Source organism: Lithohypha guttulata (genome assembly GCF_036872675.1).
Source record: "Lithohypha guttulata strain CCFEE 5908 chromosome Unknown scaffold_5, whole genome shotgun sequence".
In the NCBI taxonomy this organism is placed as follows: Eukaryota; Fungi; Ascomycota; class Eurotiomycetes; order Chaetothyriales; family Trichomeriaceae; genus Lithohypha; species Lithohypha guttulata.
Window position 1 is genome coordinate 1,381,221 of NW_027042754.1, and position 17,172 is coordinate 1,398,392.

The window sequence follows — 17,172 nt, forward strand, 5'->3', positions numbered from 1 at the left end:
GATGTCTCTTTGGCTCCTGTTTGGACACGGTGGGGTTGAGAACTTTGGCGGGCTTCGCTGTTCACCTCGGAACGCTGTGTTCCTGTGTTGATGACCTAAGCACTTAAGCATATGGAACGGAAAGTGCGGAGCTCCTCCTGCGACTTCGATAATGTCGCGACCTAAATTGAACACAATGATAACATCACTGGGAGATAGATTTGTGAAACAGGTGCAGGGTCTACCTCACTCATGAACGGCACAAAGAGTGCCTTTACGTGATGTACTTGAGCACGTGCGGCTCAAAGATAGGACTGAGACGTGACTAGGTCCCGATTCCCCCCTGTGGAATGCGACCAATCTGCGCTCGCATGCTGTGAGCTCATGTCTAGGCCCTGCTGACAATCATTTAGTAGAGCTTTCATCCTTTGTTGCGTGACGCTTCACCACTTCACAAACGGTCCCGCGACATCATCAGCCCATCACAGCAAAAACCTTACCTCTTGTCCACGGGCACTCATTTCAGTAGTAATCTTTCGACGCGTTACATCACGCGACTATCACTGAATACAACATGGATTACAGCTTGACGCACATCTTCCACGAGTCGTGGTTAGGGGATAGGAATTGGCAGGACGCCATGATTGAAAGGCTCCGACTACTCGTATACGACGGCATGTTCGGCTTCACCATCTTCATGGCCGCCTTCTTCTGCCTCTTCGTTTACTATTGCTTCTTCGGCTTGGTAGTCGGATCCATCTCGGAGTCAAGCGACATCACTGCTGAAAAGGAGGGGAACGAACAGGAAGTGAAGCGAGAATTGGACGAAGAATGAGCAGTAACATACAAGGAGCAAGAGATTGTGCAGATCACGTTTCGTACTCAGCAAGCGATGGTTGAAGGACACCCTTGTTCTCTTGATCCCTTTTTTTTCGGTGCTGCTTTGTCAGGCGGCGTTCGGGGAAATGGCGCATGGTGCATAGTGCACAGGCAATATCAGAAGGATACATATCTTGACTTAGCCTAACATTGAACTTGGGCTATGTATGATGTACGACAGCAATCATTGGTGTATGGAAGTCATTGGAATGATAATGGTCAGGCAGATGGAAATGAGCTTCCGCAGCGACAACACAAACCATCGACATCTAATGCTGCAGTGCCTGACGGTTTTGTGTTAGACTAGGAGTATCCATAATTTACTTTCTCTTTCGAGGCCAGTACATGCCATGATCCCTCTGTCACGTCTAGGTCATTGCTAACTCTTCCACTGCTGCTTCCTCTTCTTGGATTGAGAGACACATGGCTAGACTGCAGTCTCTTCTACTACTACTAAATCGACCTTTCAGTAGAGATGCGTCCACTTCTTTCTGTATACAATCTACCACTTCGACACACTATGGCTCAGATGACCAGGGGACACTAGCAGTCAACTTCTCAGCTCAAAATACGCGCGAGAAGATCGCGAATAGATGTCAAATGTGACAGTAGTACCTCTCGAGCAATATATCTGAGAGACTTCAAGTCCGGCAGTATAGTGATCGCCCAAGACTTTCAGAGATTGTGAGCTTGTAGAGAGAGGTAATCGTTCAAAATATGGGCTCAGCATTGCTGGTATCTGTGCAAACTGAAGCATCAAGTTGCAAGGAACTAATTTCTCTTGGATTTTCAGACGCAACTTGGCGCCCTTTCAATGCTGTCGTTCGTGATACTTACAGAACACGCAAGTTGCACTTCTCAGGCATTGAGGTATACAACACACGTCGTGGCTTGAGTGAATGCCTGTCGTGCAGCATGGTCGTATACAGTACAGATGATTGCTTTAGACTTTTAGGGCGGTGAGAATGGATGGTCGTTAATACTGTTGTCTCTGGAACAGCCTTGCAAGCCATGAGCAAGACACAGCAAGAATTTCCTGCTCGGACGCTGTCAGCAGACGTGAAGTTCGGCAGAAATCAAACAATAACAAGAGGCAAGGATAAAAGTTTTTGTTTTCAGCGGTTACTATTCATTCTTGAGACACCGGTAAAAATTCTTGCTAGCTATCATACAACTCCAAGACTACTTTGCTGCTTTGGCTGATGCATCAATCCTCCTGCACAGTCATTCACGCTGCAAACATCCTGTTATTCGAGGCAAAGTTTATCCCAGATATTTAGTCGAAAACGCTGGTTCGGGTACCCCAGTATGTCAGGAACAAACTGAGGCCAACAGTCTCAAAGATTCGGGTAACGACACCAACGGCGACAGTGTCAATAGGTCTCTTCTCAGTTACGACAGCAGAAACGAGCTAAAGGCGGTCAGACTTCGTAAGACTGTAGTGCATGGGCGAAACTTACAGCTGGAGCAGCAGATGCAAAGAAGATCAGCGAGCCGAGGTAAGCCGCACCCTTGTAGCTAAGGGTACCAGTGGCATTGATCAAAGCTGCGACACCGTATGTCTGCACTGCGGATCCGACAATGGACGAACCCCAGCTGGCGGCAGCTGTGGCAGCTTCCTTTGACTTGAAAAACTCCTCCTTGCTGTCAGCGGCCTTGGCTCTGTGGTATGTGTCACCGAACAGAGGTGCGAGGACGGCGACGGATGAGACCTGGTTGAAGACGATGCCGAGGGCGATAGCCGATGGCTTGACAGGTGGAAGGTCTGATGAAAGATCAGCTCTGTTACATAGGATGGAAGTGCTTATCAGCAAGCTCGAAGCTGGAGCTGGCGAGCTTCCGCGAAGCAACTTACAGTGAAGAGTGGCCATTGCGTCTGTTTAGTAGATGAAAGATGAGGAGAGTTGATTTCGAATGTTTTGGTGATTGATGAGATGGATGATGGGAAGTAAACAAAGTTGTGTTTAGAAACTGCGAATTTGAAGGAGGTTGAAGCAGTGACGAGATGCTTCGGCCTAGCCTCTAGTGGCTTGTGCTTGCCCTGCTCAAGTCACACACGAGCTTGCAAGGTCCAACAGCTTCCAAGCAATGACGACACGCGAAGTATGATGTAACCAAGCAGATTCTTCACCTGACACTTTCAAATTCGTCTCAAGTGCAATACTAAACGTGGTTGGCTTCTTTTAACCTCACTTGTCTAGATTCTCGATACTGTTTTAAATTATAGAAATGCAGCACTGGTTGTGATATCCTAAACAATGGTCTTGCACGAGTTTGTGGTTCTTTCCACCGTCTATCTTTCCCGGGCTTTACCTTCCCAACCAATTACAGGTGATATCGGTGAGACAACCTAGGCTTCGTAATTTCCCACGTTTTTTCCAGCCTTGGTAAATCGGGATCGCTATGCCTTGTACGGATATATTTCGTAACAACAATGAATTCAAGATCCTCATCGCCTGAGAATGATGTCTTTGCATTAGGTATTGTTCCAGAGAGGCAGAATAAAGCTGCAGGCACTACGAGCACAGATTTTGATGGATTGTTGCCAAAACCACTTCTTCTTCATGAAGACCTCAAAGAAGGATGCGGAGGTCAGCTCTGGCCAGCTGGAATGACGCTCGCCAAATACATGCTCACATATCATCGTGATTTGCGATCGAAGAGCATAGTGGAAATTGGAGCTGGTGGAGGACTGGTTGGTCTTGCTGTGGCAAGTGGCTGCCTTATGGACAACGATAAGAAATTGCTTGTCACCGACCAGATTCCAATGCTTTCTCTGATGCAGAAGAATGTAGCTCTCAACGCCCTCGATACAAAGGTACAGGCTGAAGTTTACGACTGGGGTGAGCCAATACCCGTCGCGGTTGCATCGCATCTACCACAGTCGGGCGCTGACAGCAGTCACTGTCCTGACGTGGTTCTTGCTGCTGACTGTGTATACTTTGAGCCTGCATTTCCCTTGCTGCTGCAGACGCTCCAGGATCTCATTGGACCCTCCACTGTCTGCTACTTTTGTTTCAAGAAACGAAGAAAGGCTGATATGCGTTTCATCCGTGACATGAACAAAACATTCAAGGTCGAGGAGGTCGAATACGATGATCGCGATCAGGACAGACAGGCTTCCGTCTTTCTCCACAAACTTACCGCACGCGATGTGTGATAGCAATAACAAGATGATTGCGACTTACTCCTCAAATACGACGAGGAGCACCAATATACCACACACTTCCTGAGGAGGAGTGGTTTGCCCGAAGTATGGTGCATTATCAATACTGGCAAGAGCACCATGGAGCCTGAACTATTCAATAACATTATGAGTACATTGTCTTGCTTCACACCAACACTGGCTATAGAAATTGTACAACAGTCACCTGGTTTCCTCCAACAGTTTTGGAATCCAGGTTGTCCTTGTGGGACGAGAGTTTAGTAGTATCTCCTTGCTCCCCTACCATCAGTTCCTCTCATCCTTCGGGTACCAGCTGCCTTTTGACCTGATCGCCTGGTCAAGGTTCCTTTCAGTTTCAGCATGGCTCCGCTGATCTTATCAGTTATACTAGCTTTACGCTGGTGATGATGTACCGGTACTGCGGTGGTTGTCGTGACTGGCGCATGGGTACGACGAGAGCGACGGCTGGTACGTGGCGGCCCCATTGTCGTTGTCGTTGTATGCGTGGTACTGTGATGAGCTCGCGTGCTATGTCTCGGGGCTGTCTTGGCGCGAATACGAGCCATCAATGATGGACGTGTGCTGCGGGTGGAAGTAAGAGGCATATCGGCAACAGTTTAGTCGTCCTCTTGGTTGGTTTGTGGTTGTCTTGTGTTCTGTGTGAGGAATGGATTCCCTTTTGGTTTGTTCTTGAGGGAATGACTGGTTTGTACAGGTTTGTACAGGTTTGTTACAAGCTTGTGTGAGTGTCTCGGAGCGTTGGGGCAGAAACGAAGATCTGGAGATCAGAAACTCTGAGTGAATGGGAACGGTCTTGATATAACAGGACTACCAGACGAGGCCGAGCTTGGTCACTACCAAGATACGGCACAGGGTTGTGACATCAAGCCTGATTTGAACTTGTTTTGTCTCGCTTTTTCCAATCTACAGATGGCTGCATACGACGCGCCAACACCTATAACAAGCTAACGATCTTGGAACTTACAAGTGCTCGTGGTATAGCTCAACCAAAAAGGTTTAGTTCTTGCGAGCATGTCGATCACGAGGTAGCAGGCAAGTTTCTTACAACAAACACGAAGTCGTGCGCATTACGTCGTGGTTGGTCAGGCCAGCGAAATCTAGTGTCGAGTTTACGAAAGCTAATCAATGTCACGTGACTGAGTTGTTATGACGTAAAGCTGCATCGTTAACACAGCTCGGTTGCCTCGTGTTGCAATGGGGATCATTTCCTGCTCTTTGAGCTCAGGTGCATAGTGTAGCGACAGACCGCGAGATCCAACATTACACGAGGAAGAACAATCTTAGGGTTGACTACACAGCTATGAATGTCGCGAGGATATCCCCCACGTGGCTTGTCAGGGTCAGCATGTAGAGGCTCATTCGCCAGTCATTGCTGTAGAATCGATTTGTTGACCATCCACATCCATCTGTTTCCGTCTTACTGGTCCTCTATACAGCCGTAGCATTTTCCTTCAGTGTGAAGCTAATGCTGTTCGGGAAAAAGTCGTGCTAAGGGGATGTAAGCATTACCGCTTCACGAGCAGCCTCATGTGAGCAACTTCTTCGGAACCTGACAATATGCTTGGACGGTGGATATGTGAATAAACAAGCGCCTTGCTGAAGACATGAAAACGTCCATCAGTATCACATTACGATAATATCTTATGGACAGCGTCTTAGCAGGAATCTTTGCAGCAACGTTTTCGGCTAATTTGCTGAGGTAGTAAGCTTCAACAGTGCGGAGAACATGTAAATTTATACCGACACACGCCTTGCGCTTGATTTCTGTCCCTGTCGTTCGGAGCTCCTTGATTGGCGATAGATTCTTCATCAGCACAATCTGAAAAGATCCTGATGGCAAAACGGCATAATGAGAGTAATATGAGTTTTGTTGACATATAAGCCATGTTCTCGCTCGTACTGAAACCCGAGACTGTAACCGAGTCTGTTCACCCATAGCCAAGCACTGAAAGACTGAATTAGTACAACCACCTACAGATCACTGACCTGCTAACAAATCAAGCAAGACGAACAGCAGCTGCACAAAACTCACAGATAAGATGTCAACAGACACGAACACCCTCTACGGTCTAACACCAACCCTCCCAGCCGATCAGTCCGCTACAAAACCAGCAACCGACAAACCCCAAGCCCTAACACCAACCCAATTCCCCGTCCCTTCAACATCTCTAGCAAGCCGTATCAACAACTACACCAAAGCCAAGCTCCCACCCCAGACATACTCACACTCTCTCCGCGTCTACACCTACGGCTGTGCAATCGCAAACCAATGCTTCCCACAATGGAACCTAGACTCGAACGCCAAACTCAACGAATCCTGGTTCATCACAGCCATGCTCCACGACATCGGCACCACGCCCGAGCACATCGTTAGCACAAAACTTAGCTACGAGTTCTGGGCTGGATACCACGCGCTTGAGATTTTGCAGAATGAATCCGCAACGGCACCACACCACGGTGATGATGTTGGACAGAGTAGGGGCGTCGCTAGCAGGGAGCAAGCGGAGAGTATCGCGGAGGCCATTATACGCCATCAGGATGTGCAAGATAAAGGGCGGATCTCGTTGTTGACGCGTTTGATTCATATGGGTACGTTGTTGGACAATATTGGTGCTGGGAAGGAGTTGGTGCATCCGGATACTATCAGGGCTGTGAATGAGGTCTACGATCGTAGAGGGTGGAGTGGTTGTTTTCGAGATACTGTTGTTAAGGAGAAGGAGTTGAAGCCTTGGGCTATGGTTAGTCGAATTGAAGGGTTCGAGGAGACGATTGAGAGCAATGGTAAGGGGTTGATGAAGGAATGGGACGAGGGGAAATAGAGCCTTGTCTTCTGGCAACTGATCTTGGCTCTCTCGTCAAGTGTAGTTAGTCCTTGTGGAATGTTGACGTATATGATGTTTCTACAACTTCATAGCTCCGCCACTGACAGTACTGGTCCTGCTTGCATCTTTGTCTCCTTTGTTCTTCTTCGCAGATAGCTCCTGCAGCTGTCCATCTTTTCCGATCACCTTTGCACCACCTTTCTGCAAATCTTTGAGCACCTTTGCCTGTTCGGAACGCTTCGTTGACTTGCCAGCTTGTCCTGTGCTACTGTTCTGCTTTTGCTGCCCAGCTTTCTTGAGTCGCTCTTTCTCTCTACGGCGTCTTCTGGTCTTTTCTTCTCGGGTCATTTCCTCTTTGCTTCTCGTCTCACCACTCTTAGCGCTCAGCACCTCTCCGGTGGCAGCTCGCGAATCTGTGCCTGGTTTGTATATCTCCTGTGGTGCCAGCATCGTGCCGTTATCGTCAATACCTGACGAGATGGCGGGTCGTGCGTCCTCCATGGCAATTCTCGGCTTGTCTTCGACAGTCTTGATCTCAATTTCTGTCCTCTTGGGCTTGATGTGTAGATTTGCAAGAATGTCCAGTTGGTCTCGTACTTCCTTCCACAACTTGTCTATGTCTTGATGCTGTTTCTTGGTCGCTGCTGAACGGCTGTCAACATAGGAGGTAGGATCGGTCTTTCGCTGATATTCAGACTCGTAGACGTCGCCAAGCCCGACCTTGGATTTCGTATCGTCGACCACGACATCTGCACGACCTCTTCGAGCATCCGCCGCAGAGTCTAGAGATGTTGGCCGTCTACGCACGACTTCATCGAAGTCTCGTGCAAGTATACGTCGCTTAATAAGAGCTTCAATGTCTGTACTTATTTCTGCTGTAATGACAGGAACAGGTTTTCCAGTGCGCTCAAAGTCTAGGTCTTCTTCGACTAGACTATTCAACGGTCGAGCCTGAGCTGATGCCTCACCAGATAATGTCCATGGCTTCTTAGACACATTTAATGCTTCAAGCCGACGAATTTCTTCGGCAATCTGGAGGCGTTGTTTTTCATGCGTTGATAAATTCTTATCTCTGATCTTCGAAGCTGATAAGCGAGGCAGAGCATCACTATCAGAGACGTCTGAGTCGTCCTCAACCTCCTCTTCGTCTTTATCTACTTCCTCGTCCGAATCCAGTAGGTCTCTGCGGACGTCAGCCATTGCTCTTTCTAGGTCACTCTCCTGCTCTTGCTGGTCAGCTCCTGTGTTACTGCGAACGGGAGGAGGCTGTGTCTTCGGCAAAGCTCTGGTTCTTTTCGATTTGGAAGGCTTCTTGGGTGGAGGCTCGAAGAAATCGGCGTAACGAATGTCGTTCGTATTGACAAGGCCAGACAGCATGCCTTCTAATTCTCCCCCGTCGATCTCGCTGTTCGCACCCTCTTCATCGGTTTCTGGCGCGTGTAGATCTGCATTGCCGAAGGTAGGGCCTCCCTCTTCGTCCTCAGTATCTTCATTCTCAGGCTCTTGCTTACGAAGGTCTCGACTGGTCCGTGACTTCTGCGATGGTTGTGCTAGGGGATCAGCATCCCAGTCAACTTCGTCCTCGTCCGATGGGTTATCGTCGTCACCTCTAGCATCCATCTGCTCAAGAAACTGTGATTGTTTGTTGAAGTCGTCTATGGAGAAAAAGCCGTCGTTGAGATTGTTCGGATCTGGACGGTATGTGGATTGTGGCGTCTCGTGAAAGTCTTCGTCCATATCTTGCTCGACATCTATGTCGTCTTCAATGTCTTCCTCCTCTTCTGCTCCACCCACTTCCAGATCGCCTTCAATGTCTTCCTCTTCCGGATCCGAGCCAATATCATCGTCTTCATCGATCTCCATACCCTCGTCAACCTCCATACCGTCATGTTCGTAGCCGACTCCATCCTCAGACACATTGCCATTCAGAAGCCCTCCAGACGCGCCATGCTGTTGGAGGTGCTCGTCAATACCTAGCTCAATCTCAGCGCAGGCAGCATCTAGCACTCTTCGTGCCTGTTCCCAGACTTGTTTGACGGGTACTCCATTGGTGTAGATCTGGCGCAACTGTAATACAGGATCGTTTGTCTCATCACTTCCTCTCTTTCTTTTCCTTCTGTTCTCGTTGCGCCTCGAGGTTTGGGTGTCTACGACGTGACTTGCAAGAGGATCGAGTATAGCCTTGACAGCAGCAATAGCAGCCTGCTGATGCTCGAGTGTCGGCTGCAGAAACTGCTGTGGCTCATGTTCGAGAAAAGAAGTCAGACTGAAAGCATGGTGGCTGCCGTTTACTACAGCTGCAGCCATTCTTGAACGTGGGAAGGTAAGCGCCGACTGCCAAAGTTACGATGTTGTTGCAGCATAGGTTGTGATTATTCTGCAGCAGAAATCTTTGCCCTCATGCTATTGGATCATAAAATCATGCCTTTGCGCCTATCTCTGTCAGGTATGTGTCCAGAAATTTTGACCGGCAACATTGTCTGCTCGAGCACGGCTCCGCAGACGAGTCTGTGCCAAGACATTAGTTGCAGAGGTTAGAACGGCAAGTGCCACCGTCTAGCAATACGCTCAACAAACATCGGCACGCTCACGATGTGGCAGGTGGTGAGTCAGTTAGTCTCGGAGACTTGTGGCTCACGTGTAGAAGAAGGTCTGGAAAACAGTTACGATCAAATGCTACACAAACTGTGGCTACCTGAGAAGGCATATCTTGATCGTCGATGCTCTGATACACAAGCACAAAAGTGGCAGGGGTCCCAACTCACCCTGATAACGAAACCGTTCGCTCTCAATGAAGCAAGGACCAGTGACTCTACCTATGTACGTACGTTTAAAGAAGTGTTGGGGTGAGTATCCTTTGATGTCGATAATCTTTGATTAATGCTGATAGAAATTGCTGTCTTATCGACCTCCACTCGTAATTTGTCTTGGACTTGTGAGTGCAAAAGTTCAATTTTGCCTGTTCAAGCACTGGTGACCGGCCCGGCTTGGCTGTCAGGACCCGCTGTCAGAATGTACTGTATCTTGGCTAGTGGTTTGCATTTGCAGTACGAGGTGCCAGCGAGTAAGACTTCTCGTCGCTGAATAGAGTTCAACTACCTTCCCTGTGTGCTTTTGTTTCAGCTTCTAAGATGCGAGACTGGTGCGAGGGAAGAAGGAGGGGTTGACCCGGTTAATGAACAACTCGACTGACCGTTGTATAGTACTTGTACTCATGCACACGTATCGTGGAAGATGTGAGTTTACTAGATCATGGCACATCTAGATCCCAGATAATGAAGGCCTCTGAAGTAAAAAACACTGCCACAGAAAGTAACGGGATGCTGCTACAAACGATGACATGCTCTACGTATAGTAGTGGCTGCTGATATTGGAAGTGCATTCAGAGTCAAGTTGATGCGTCAAGAACACAATCTCAAGTCGCCAATAACGTTTGCTTTATCTCCACGAACTCTATCTTCACCTTGTTCTGGTCATCCCGATGGGGATTCGGAAACACTGTAGAATTCGAGAACTTGACAAGAGTGTTTGGATACAGAGATGCTGCCCTGACAACACAGAAGTCGGATTGAAGAGTCACTACTCCCCACATATTGTTTCCGAATATTTTCCAGCTTTATGTCCACGATTGTACAAAACACCGACTGCGTTGCATTGCTCGTTTCGAGTAGCAGCTGGCGGCTGTTGCTGAGCAGGCAAGTAGTTTGTATATACTGTACTTGTAGGTTGAGCTATTGAGTGGCGAAAGCGGTTCATCGACATGGAGCTGTAAACCAGCAACCCCTGGTCACACGACAAGCTTCCCGATTGGGACGGACTCCGACACCGTCCGAACTCGGTCCGAAGCAATACACAGGCAATGCAATACTCAGTCGACGAAACCTAGCACAAGCATGAGCTCTATCAGGATCGCCAACGGGCTTCTGCGTTCGAGCATTTGAGTCTACATATTGTCTGGCCAAGAGCGCAAGCACAAGTACCGAATGCATGGCGGCCGAGCACCGTTAGGAACACAGCCTCTGACGTCCGCTTCTCGCTCTTTGATTGCTTGGATAACCCTCCGTGTTCAACGTTTTACCTTCGACTTTGACATGCAGTAACGGGCGATCGTCGGCCACTCGTGCGTTGAGTTTAAACTGACTCGTGCTTCATCAACTGTTCTTCGCAAATGCACTGCGCATCGTCAATACGGAAATTTACAACCGCAAATATATCGAATGATCATCCAAATTCCGCAGGTCTGTCCAATACTGTAGCGCAGCATTTCTCGTGCAGCAAGGCTCAGACGTGGGTTTGAGTTCGCTCTGCAGCCACATTCAAGTTTTAGTGCGGCTGTGCTAGTACTGGTTCGAGTCGATATCATTGGTAGTGCGGGAAGCGGCAGGTACTTGTACAGCAGCACAGAATCGCGATTCGCTCATGGCTTGATGTCGTTCCTGCTTTTCTGCAAAACTTGCGTCTAGTGTGAAGCAACATAAACTACTGCCCGCCAGACCAACGTTGGAATTGTCCTTCGCATTGTACATACTATAGCTGCTTTGGATAGTTGGCCAGAACGCTTTGTTCCTGCTCACGCGCATCATTGCCTGGGAGCCGTCCCGGTCACTAAACCTGGTCATTAAGGTTTTCTGCAGCAGGGTTCTAGCCGTGAAGTCGCATAGAGACAACCCTGGTTAACGTTGTCATTGCTCCTTGGACTCGTTCAACCATTCAAGCAGACTGCTAGCATAAGACTCTGACTTCGTTATATGTCCGCGATCTCAAGATCTATGTCTCAGGGCTGCACCTGCGCCTGACCTAAAACTCCAAGCTACAGCTATCATGAAGTTTGGAGAGACCTTGTACCAACGATCGGTACCGAAGTGGGCAGCATATAACCTCAACTACAACGAGCTCAAGAAACTGATAAAGCAACGGACCACAAATGGCGCCGCCGCACCTGTACCCATTCCTGGACAGTCCGATCACAGGTGGTCCCTTCTAGAAGACGAATTCTATGGCATACTGAAAGAGCAATATGACAACATTGGCATGTTCCTGCGTAGCAAATACGGCGAGACTGAGAGACGTCTGGCTTATTTGGACAAGACAGTCAAGTCGGCCAAACGTGCAGCCAAGCAGTATGCTGGTAGACCCTCCTTGCAGGCTCGAAGGTATCAACGGTTGGCACAGGAAGCAGAAAGCATAGGAGAAGACATACAGGCCTTGTCAAGATTCGCCACTGTACAAAAGATTGCCTTCCGCAAGATACTGAAGAAATACCGGAAATGGACAAAATCCGACGCTCTGCGCGCGCGCCTGGAGGTTGGCGTCTTCTGTGACGGACAATTAGAGCTCAACGTCTCTGAACAGATGCAGCACCTTGCCGCGCAAATCTCGGTTATCGAACGTCTCCAGGCTGACCTCTTCCAGCCTGGTTCACATGACCAAGGCCAGAACCTGTCCACCACCAAAATAGAATCGCCTGTCTCTCGGATCACAAAACATGCTCAAGCCGGGGCTCTTTACTTCGATGCAGCCGTGGCTTCAGTTCCGTTTGGTGAGGCTGCTGGTACGGCGACGTACTGGATACACATGGACGATTTGGAAGAAGCCAAGGTGTTGTTGTTGCGGTACATGCGGGACTTGAACCTCCCATATACATTGCTTCGAAACCACTCCATGGACAACGTGACTGAGGATGTCGCTCCCCCCGCAAGCGAACGATCTGTATCAACTTGCTACTTCGACAACGTGTACCGCTTTATACAAGATCAGAGTACGCACAGTCCTTCCAAGATAGCTATGTGCGCTCTCTGGTCACACGAAAAGGAGGCCTTGATTACCTTGTCCGATATGTCCCCCAAGTCTGACCACAATTCCACTCTAGCCATCAGACGGAAAGACCTTCAAGCGGCTTTGGACAGAGATCTACCTGCACCAAAAGAACGATCCAGTAGTGCTGCTAACGTCAGTACAGTCAAGGATTTCTTGTCCCAACATCGTGACCTAAAAGCTTTGGCTCTACAAGACACAAGACGATTGCGCTTAGTCGGCCTCAATAACTCGGCCGAGGTAGGAACGTTCGCAACTCTCGACACAAATGTCTCGTTTCGGCCCTTCAACAAGGACATTCTGGAGGCATCCAACAATGACATCGCCGAACAACAACCGTTTCCCCATGCGGTCTTGCAGATACGATGGGAATTTGGAAGAAAGCCTGAAGTTGTAAGGGCATTTGATACAACTCATCTAGCTGAAAGGGTCACGGGTTTTGCTCTAGAGGCTGCTGCAATACGCAGCCAGTATCCAGATTTAGTTAAGCCTTGTTGGCTTCCATTACTGACCAAGGATATCCGCAAAGTACCTGTACAGTCTCGTCGTACTCGGCGCACCACAGAACCTGCGTCTGGCACAACATCTGGACCTTCGTCAACTGGCGACAGCGTCTTTTCTGCTGTACCAGAACACTCAGCTGGCTCAGAGACCAGTCCAGTTACATCGATGAACGACTTGCGCCTTGCAGAGTCGACCTCAGAACCGACCACTAGAAAAAAGAAGAAGGCTCGAATCGACGCCGAAAGCCCCACTCGAACAGCACGCTATTATAGTGAGTATGACGACCCTGGTTCCGAATTGTACCAGCAGGAAGCCTACACCATTTACATTGACCCGGACGCAGAAGCACTAGGTATGGCTACCTTGAAGAAAATTCGCGCCTCAGCGCAGAAGACCTTGAATCAGCTGTGGACGACTACTGGTGGGGACAAGAGTGGAGGTGCAAGCGAACGTTCACCTCTTCTGACTGATCGTTCCAGTGCGGATGAGGGAGAGCAATCGTCAGAGTCTGATGGAGAGACAGCTCCTAGCCGACCCAAACATAACGGTCTCAAAGGTCATATTAGACCTGCCGAGCGCTATCGCATGCGACTCTCGCGTCGCCAACGAGGGTTTGAACGAACGCGCAGTCGCATGTCTGCTGGACTCGTCATACTATCTTATGTCCTTCTTCTGATGTCAGCGACTCTACTGGCGACTGGACGCCGAAAGGAGTATCTCGAGGTCGACGTCGGTGCAACGATTGGTGTTGTAGTCTCCTTCATCTGCATGTTACTCAGCCTGGGTATAGTATACACGCGCAAGACGCCAATGGCAAGAGTCGAAAAGGTGGCGATCATACTCGCGACTGTGATGAATGTACTTCTAACCGCCGCCGTGGTGGTTGGTATTATTCAGAAGGCGGAACGTCGTAAGCAGTGACGAGCAGGCGAAAGGGTTGTCCCGCAAGAATTTTGATGATTACATGGAAGAGCACTGGTGTTTACGGTATTTCATCTACAGGCGAACTCAGCGATTGCGTGCTACGACCAAGTGTATGACAATAGATTGTATTATATTAATGGTCACGATTCATTCGACTAGCACTTCATGACAACTTTGTGCATACCCAAGCAGAGACCGCAGGCACAATTGATTTTTCAAGTTAGAGAAGCACATATATATGATCAGAAACCTATCGTTCTTTACTTGCTACCAATCTTGGGCTTAGCTGTTTCTTTCTCCATTAGAGCCTCGACTTCATCTTCACTTCTGCTGCCTGTGTTCTGATTACAGCTGCTTCCTCTGGTGTCACAAATCGGTATGCAGCTTCGCCATGTGAGCTCGTCTCCTTCTTCACAATACCGCCACTAATTCTCCTGCTAGATTCGTCTTTGCTCAGCCTTGACAGGCTCTTCTCGATGAGGTCGTAATCCCCGAAGAAGGAGTGATGTCTCACATCGGATATTTGTCTGTGATTTGTCAGACCATGACCTAGCGTGACAACCCTCACACCCTCGATTGAGACCATATGAGCATCAGGTATGTCGTCCTTCTCAAGCATGATGGAATAGATGTTGCCTTTTGGCATAGTTTTCTTCTCCCCGTGGCCGGCCTTGCATATATCATAAGGAAACGTCCAGTCCCCATTCCACCAGATAGGATGCCAAGGCGTGATCAGGAGCTCAGTTCCATCACCGCCAATCTTACACATCTGCTGTCCTTTGACGTTCGTCTTCACGATCGCTCTGACCATTCTCCCACCAGCAGGAGTCCAGACAAAATCACCGACTCTCAGTTGTTCCACCGTCATGCCAGCGGCGTTATCTTCATGGCTGGCCATTCGAATGCGACAGTCCCCACTGAAGCACGGATTACTCACACTATTGAACCTGCTCATCCTGATCGTGGACGTATCAAAGTAGGTATTGGAGGTCGGACTATGCGACCGAAAAGAATGACTGTACCTTGTCAAACTTGGTTTAGGTGCTGGAAGGTTATCGAATGCTGCGTCGAGCTCATCGCGACATTTGATGAATAGTGGACTGTTTATGCCGTAGCGCAGAGGTCCAGGGTCTTTGAAGGATGTGCATATTTGGCGCATGTGGGCGTGCAGAATTGAGGGGAGATAGTGGATGCCCCATCGACTGTAATAAGTGCTTTGGTAGCCATGAGGGCGAAAGTGTGCTAGTGAAGAGGTGTCGAGGCTAGATGGTCGACGGGAGGTGGACGATTCAGTGTTCATGGCGTGAGAGATTTGCCCTCCATTGTGAGAGTTTGGAGGATCGGAGGTCTTAAGATCGGCAAGAAGAGCAGTGAGATTGTCGGTATCGGACTCATTGTCTGGTTGGGCGTTTGCGAGTCGAGATTCTATGCTCGAAATGAGGGCCTTTAGTGCAGGAGCACGAGCGGCGACCGCCGCTGGGGTAAGTGCAACGTATTCGTCGTTTAGGTTGGTGCTTTGTAGTGACGCCAGGAAGACGCAGAGCTCATGGCGAGATACGTGGTAGTCGATTGTAGTTGGGTGAAGCTTGGTGGGATACTTGAAGTGACCCGTGGCAGTCTTGGTGTAGGTAGCATCTCCCCCTACATGGCATCGAAGCGTTGCATTCAAATGGTCCTTCGGTCGAGCAATATCAATTTTCACAATAATGTTTCGTGGATGCCCATACCGCAAAGGGCCTAGCTGAAGCGTCCTCTTAGTGCCAATCAATTGATCCTGATCAAATTTGAGGTACGGTGGAAGGACGACAGAAGCTCTGGGATTCGAGCACTCGAGCAGAACCTTCGCACTTGCTGCGAACGTGGAAAACAGGTTCGCAACCGCATGTACAAAAACCGTAGCAATCATCCCAGCGTCTGGAATGAAAGCGTAGTGTCCTCTGCCGACTTCTGCTATGGACCGCATCAGAGCTGAGCGCAAGTTGTACCCGAAACCGAACGTCGATATTGTAGGTGCTGCACAGTCTTTGGCCTGTAGTCCATCGAGTATTGGCTGAAGCTTTTTCACGTATCCTTGACTCGGGCACATGTGATTTGGAATGCCGTCTGTGAGGATAAACATGCCTTGCACATTGCCAATTCTCTCTGTCTCCTCGAAGGTCTTGAGTCCTTCATGCAGCCCTGACCATAAATTCGTGCAGTCTTTTACCTCAAGCTCTTCAATTCTTTGCCACGTCTCTGCCTTCGCAGCATCCGTCATGTGGAGCAAACGTTGCACAATTGTTGCGGTGGTCGAGAACGTTACGACAGCCAATCTATCGCGATCGTTTAGTTTCTCCAAGATTGTCCTTGAGGCGTGCTTGACTAGGTCTAGTATGCTTAGACCCGATCTCTCCTTCTGTTCCATGTCATGTTGATCGGGTAGTTCTGCCAATGTATTCATGCTGGCTGAGATATCGATAACGAGGACAATGTCGCAAGATGTATGCTCTCTTCCATCATACGGTTTCCGGGGGGGAGATATGGACAGCAACATCTCACCGGCCGCTCCAGTCGGCTGCAGATCGATTTTCAAGTCCAAGGGATCGCAGTTGAGGTTGCTGTCAATCTTCAGCCTCGTTGCCAAGTCCGCGTCAAGAAGCTCGAAACCGTCATCTTCAGTTTCGGATTCAGTGTGTCTGTGCATACCGCTATCCTCCTCCAAATTGAAACTCACAAACTCGACCAGGGACTTCAGTGGTTGGGTGTTGCCTGATAGAAGATCAGCTGCAGGTGAGGGTGATGAGCATGCAGCTCATATAGGTCTGCATCTTAGCTTTCTGCCGTATCAGTGGAGGCAATGAAACCACAGACATCTTGTGTGGATAGGTCATAGCGAAAGACTCCGTAGCTATGGTGTAGAGCTAGTGTCTAGACACTGCCTGCTGAGTATGACTGGTAAGCGCAACATATTTTGCATTATGTAAAGTTGGCCTCAAAGAAATAGATGTGGTTCCAATACTTCACCATTTCCTGGCATTGACCGTGGAATTTTAGAGCCTCGTGAGGTTGTCTAACGACTATGTT

At 49.0% G+C, this 17,172-nt stretch overlaps 6 protein-coding genes across 6 annotated transcripts; 3 read left to right on the top strand and 3 right to left on the bottom strand.

Annotated features, from left to right (window-relative positions):
- Window positions 1-2,134: 2,134 nt before the first annotated feature.
- LTR64_006953 (uncharacterized protein) lies at window positions 2,135-2,729 on the bottom strand (the record flags this gene model as incomplete). Its single annotated transcript, XM_064901279.1, has 3 exons — window positions 2,135-2,269; window positions 2,319-2,623; window positions 2,714-2,729. The coding sequence occupies 3 exons, from the start codon at window positions 2,727-2,729 to the stop codon at window positions 2,135-2,137; spliced, it is 456 nt and encodes a 151-aa protein (XP_064752355.1).
- Window positions 2,730-3,469: 740 nt separating this feature from the next.
- EFM6 (Protein-lysine N-methyltransferase efm6) lies at window positions 3,470-4,018 on the top strand (the record flags this gene model as incomplete). Its single annotated transcript, XM_064901280.1, has 2 exons — window positions 3,470-3,676; window positions 3,830-4,018. The coding sequence occupies 2 exons, from the start codon at window positions 3,470-3,472 to the stop codon at window positions 4,016-4,018; spliced, it is 396 nt and encodes a 131-aa protein (XP_064752356.1).
- Window positions 4,019-6,084: 2,066 nt separating this feature from the next.
- Window positions 6,085-6,864, top strand: LTR64_006955 (uncharacterized protein; the record flags this gene model as incomplete). Its single annotated transcript, XM_064901281.1, has 1 exon — window positions 6,085-6,864. One exon carries the CDS (start codon window positions 6,085-6,087, stop codon window positions 6,862-6,864), a length of 780 nt encoding a protein of 259 aa, XP_064752357.1.
- Window positions 6,865-6,945: 81 nt separating this feature from the next.
- Window positions 6,946-9,174, bottom strand: MPP10 (U3 snoRNP protein; the record flags this gene model as incomplete). Its single annotated transcript, XM_064901282.1, has 1 exon — window positions 6,946-9,174. The coding sequence occupies one exon, from the start codon at window positions 9,172-9,174 to the stop codon at window positions 6,946-6,948; it is 2,229 nt and encodes a 742-aa protein (XP_064752358.1).
- A 2,514-nt stretch (window positions 9,175-11,688) lies between these two features.
- LTR64_006957 (uncharacterized protein) lies at window positions 11,689-14,106 on the top strand (the record flags this gene model as incomplete). The annotated part of the gene is made up of 2 exons (XM_064901283.1): window positions 11,689-13,074; window positions 13,222-14,106. The coding sequence occupies 2 exons, from the start codon at window positions 11,689-11,691 to the stop codon at window positions 14,104-14,106; spliced, it is 2,271 nt and encodes a 756-aa protein (XP_064752359.1).
- A 304-nt stretch (window positions 14,107-14,410) lies between these two features.
- Window positions 14,411-16,792, bottom strand: LTR64_006958 (uncharacterized protein; the record flags this gene model as incomplete). Its single annotated transcript, XM_064901284.1, has 1 exon — window positions 14,411-16,792. The coding sequence occupies one exon, from the start codon at window positions 16,790-16,792 to the stop codon at window positions 14,411-14,413; it is 2,382 nt and encodes a 793-aa protein (XP_064752360.1).
- Window positions 16,793-17,172: the final 380 nt, after the last annotated feature.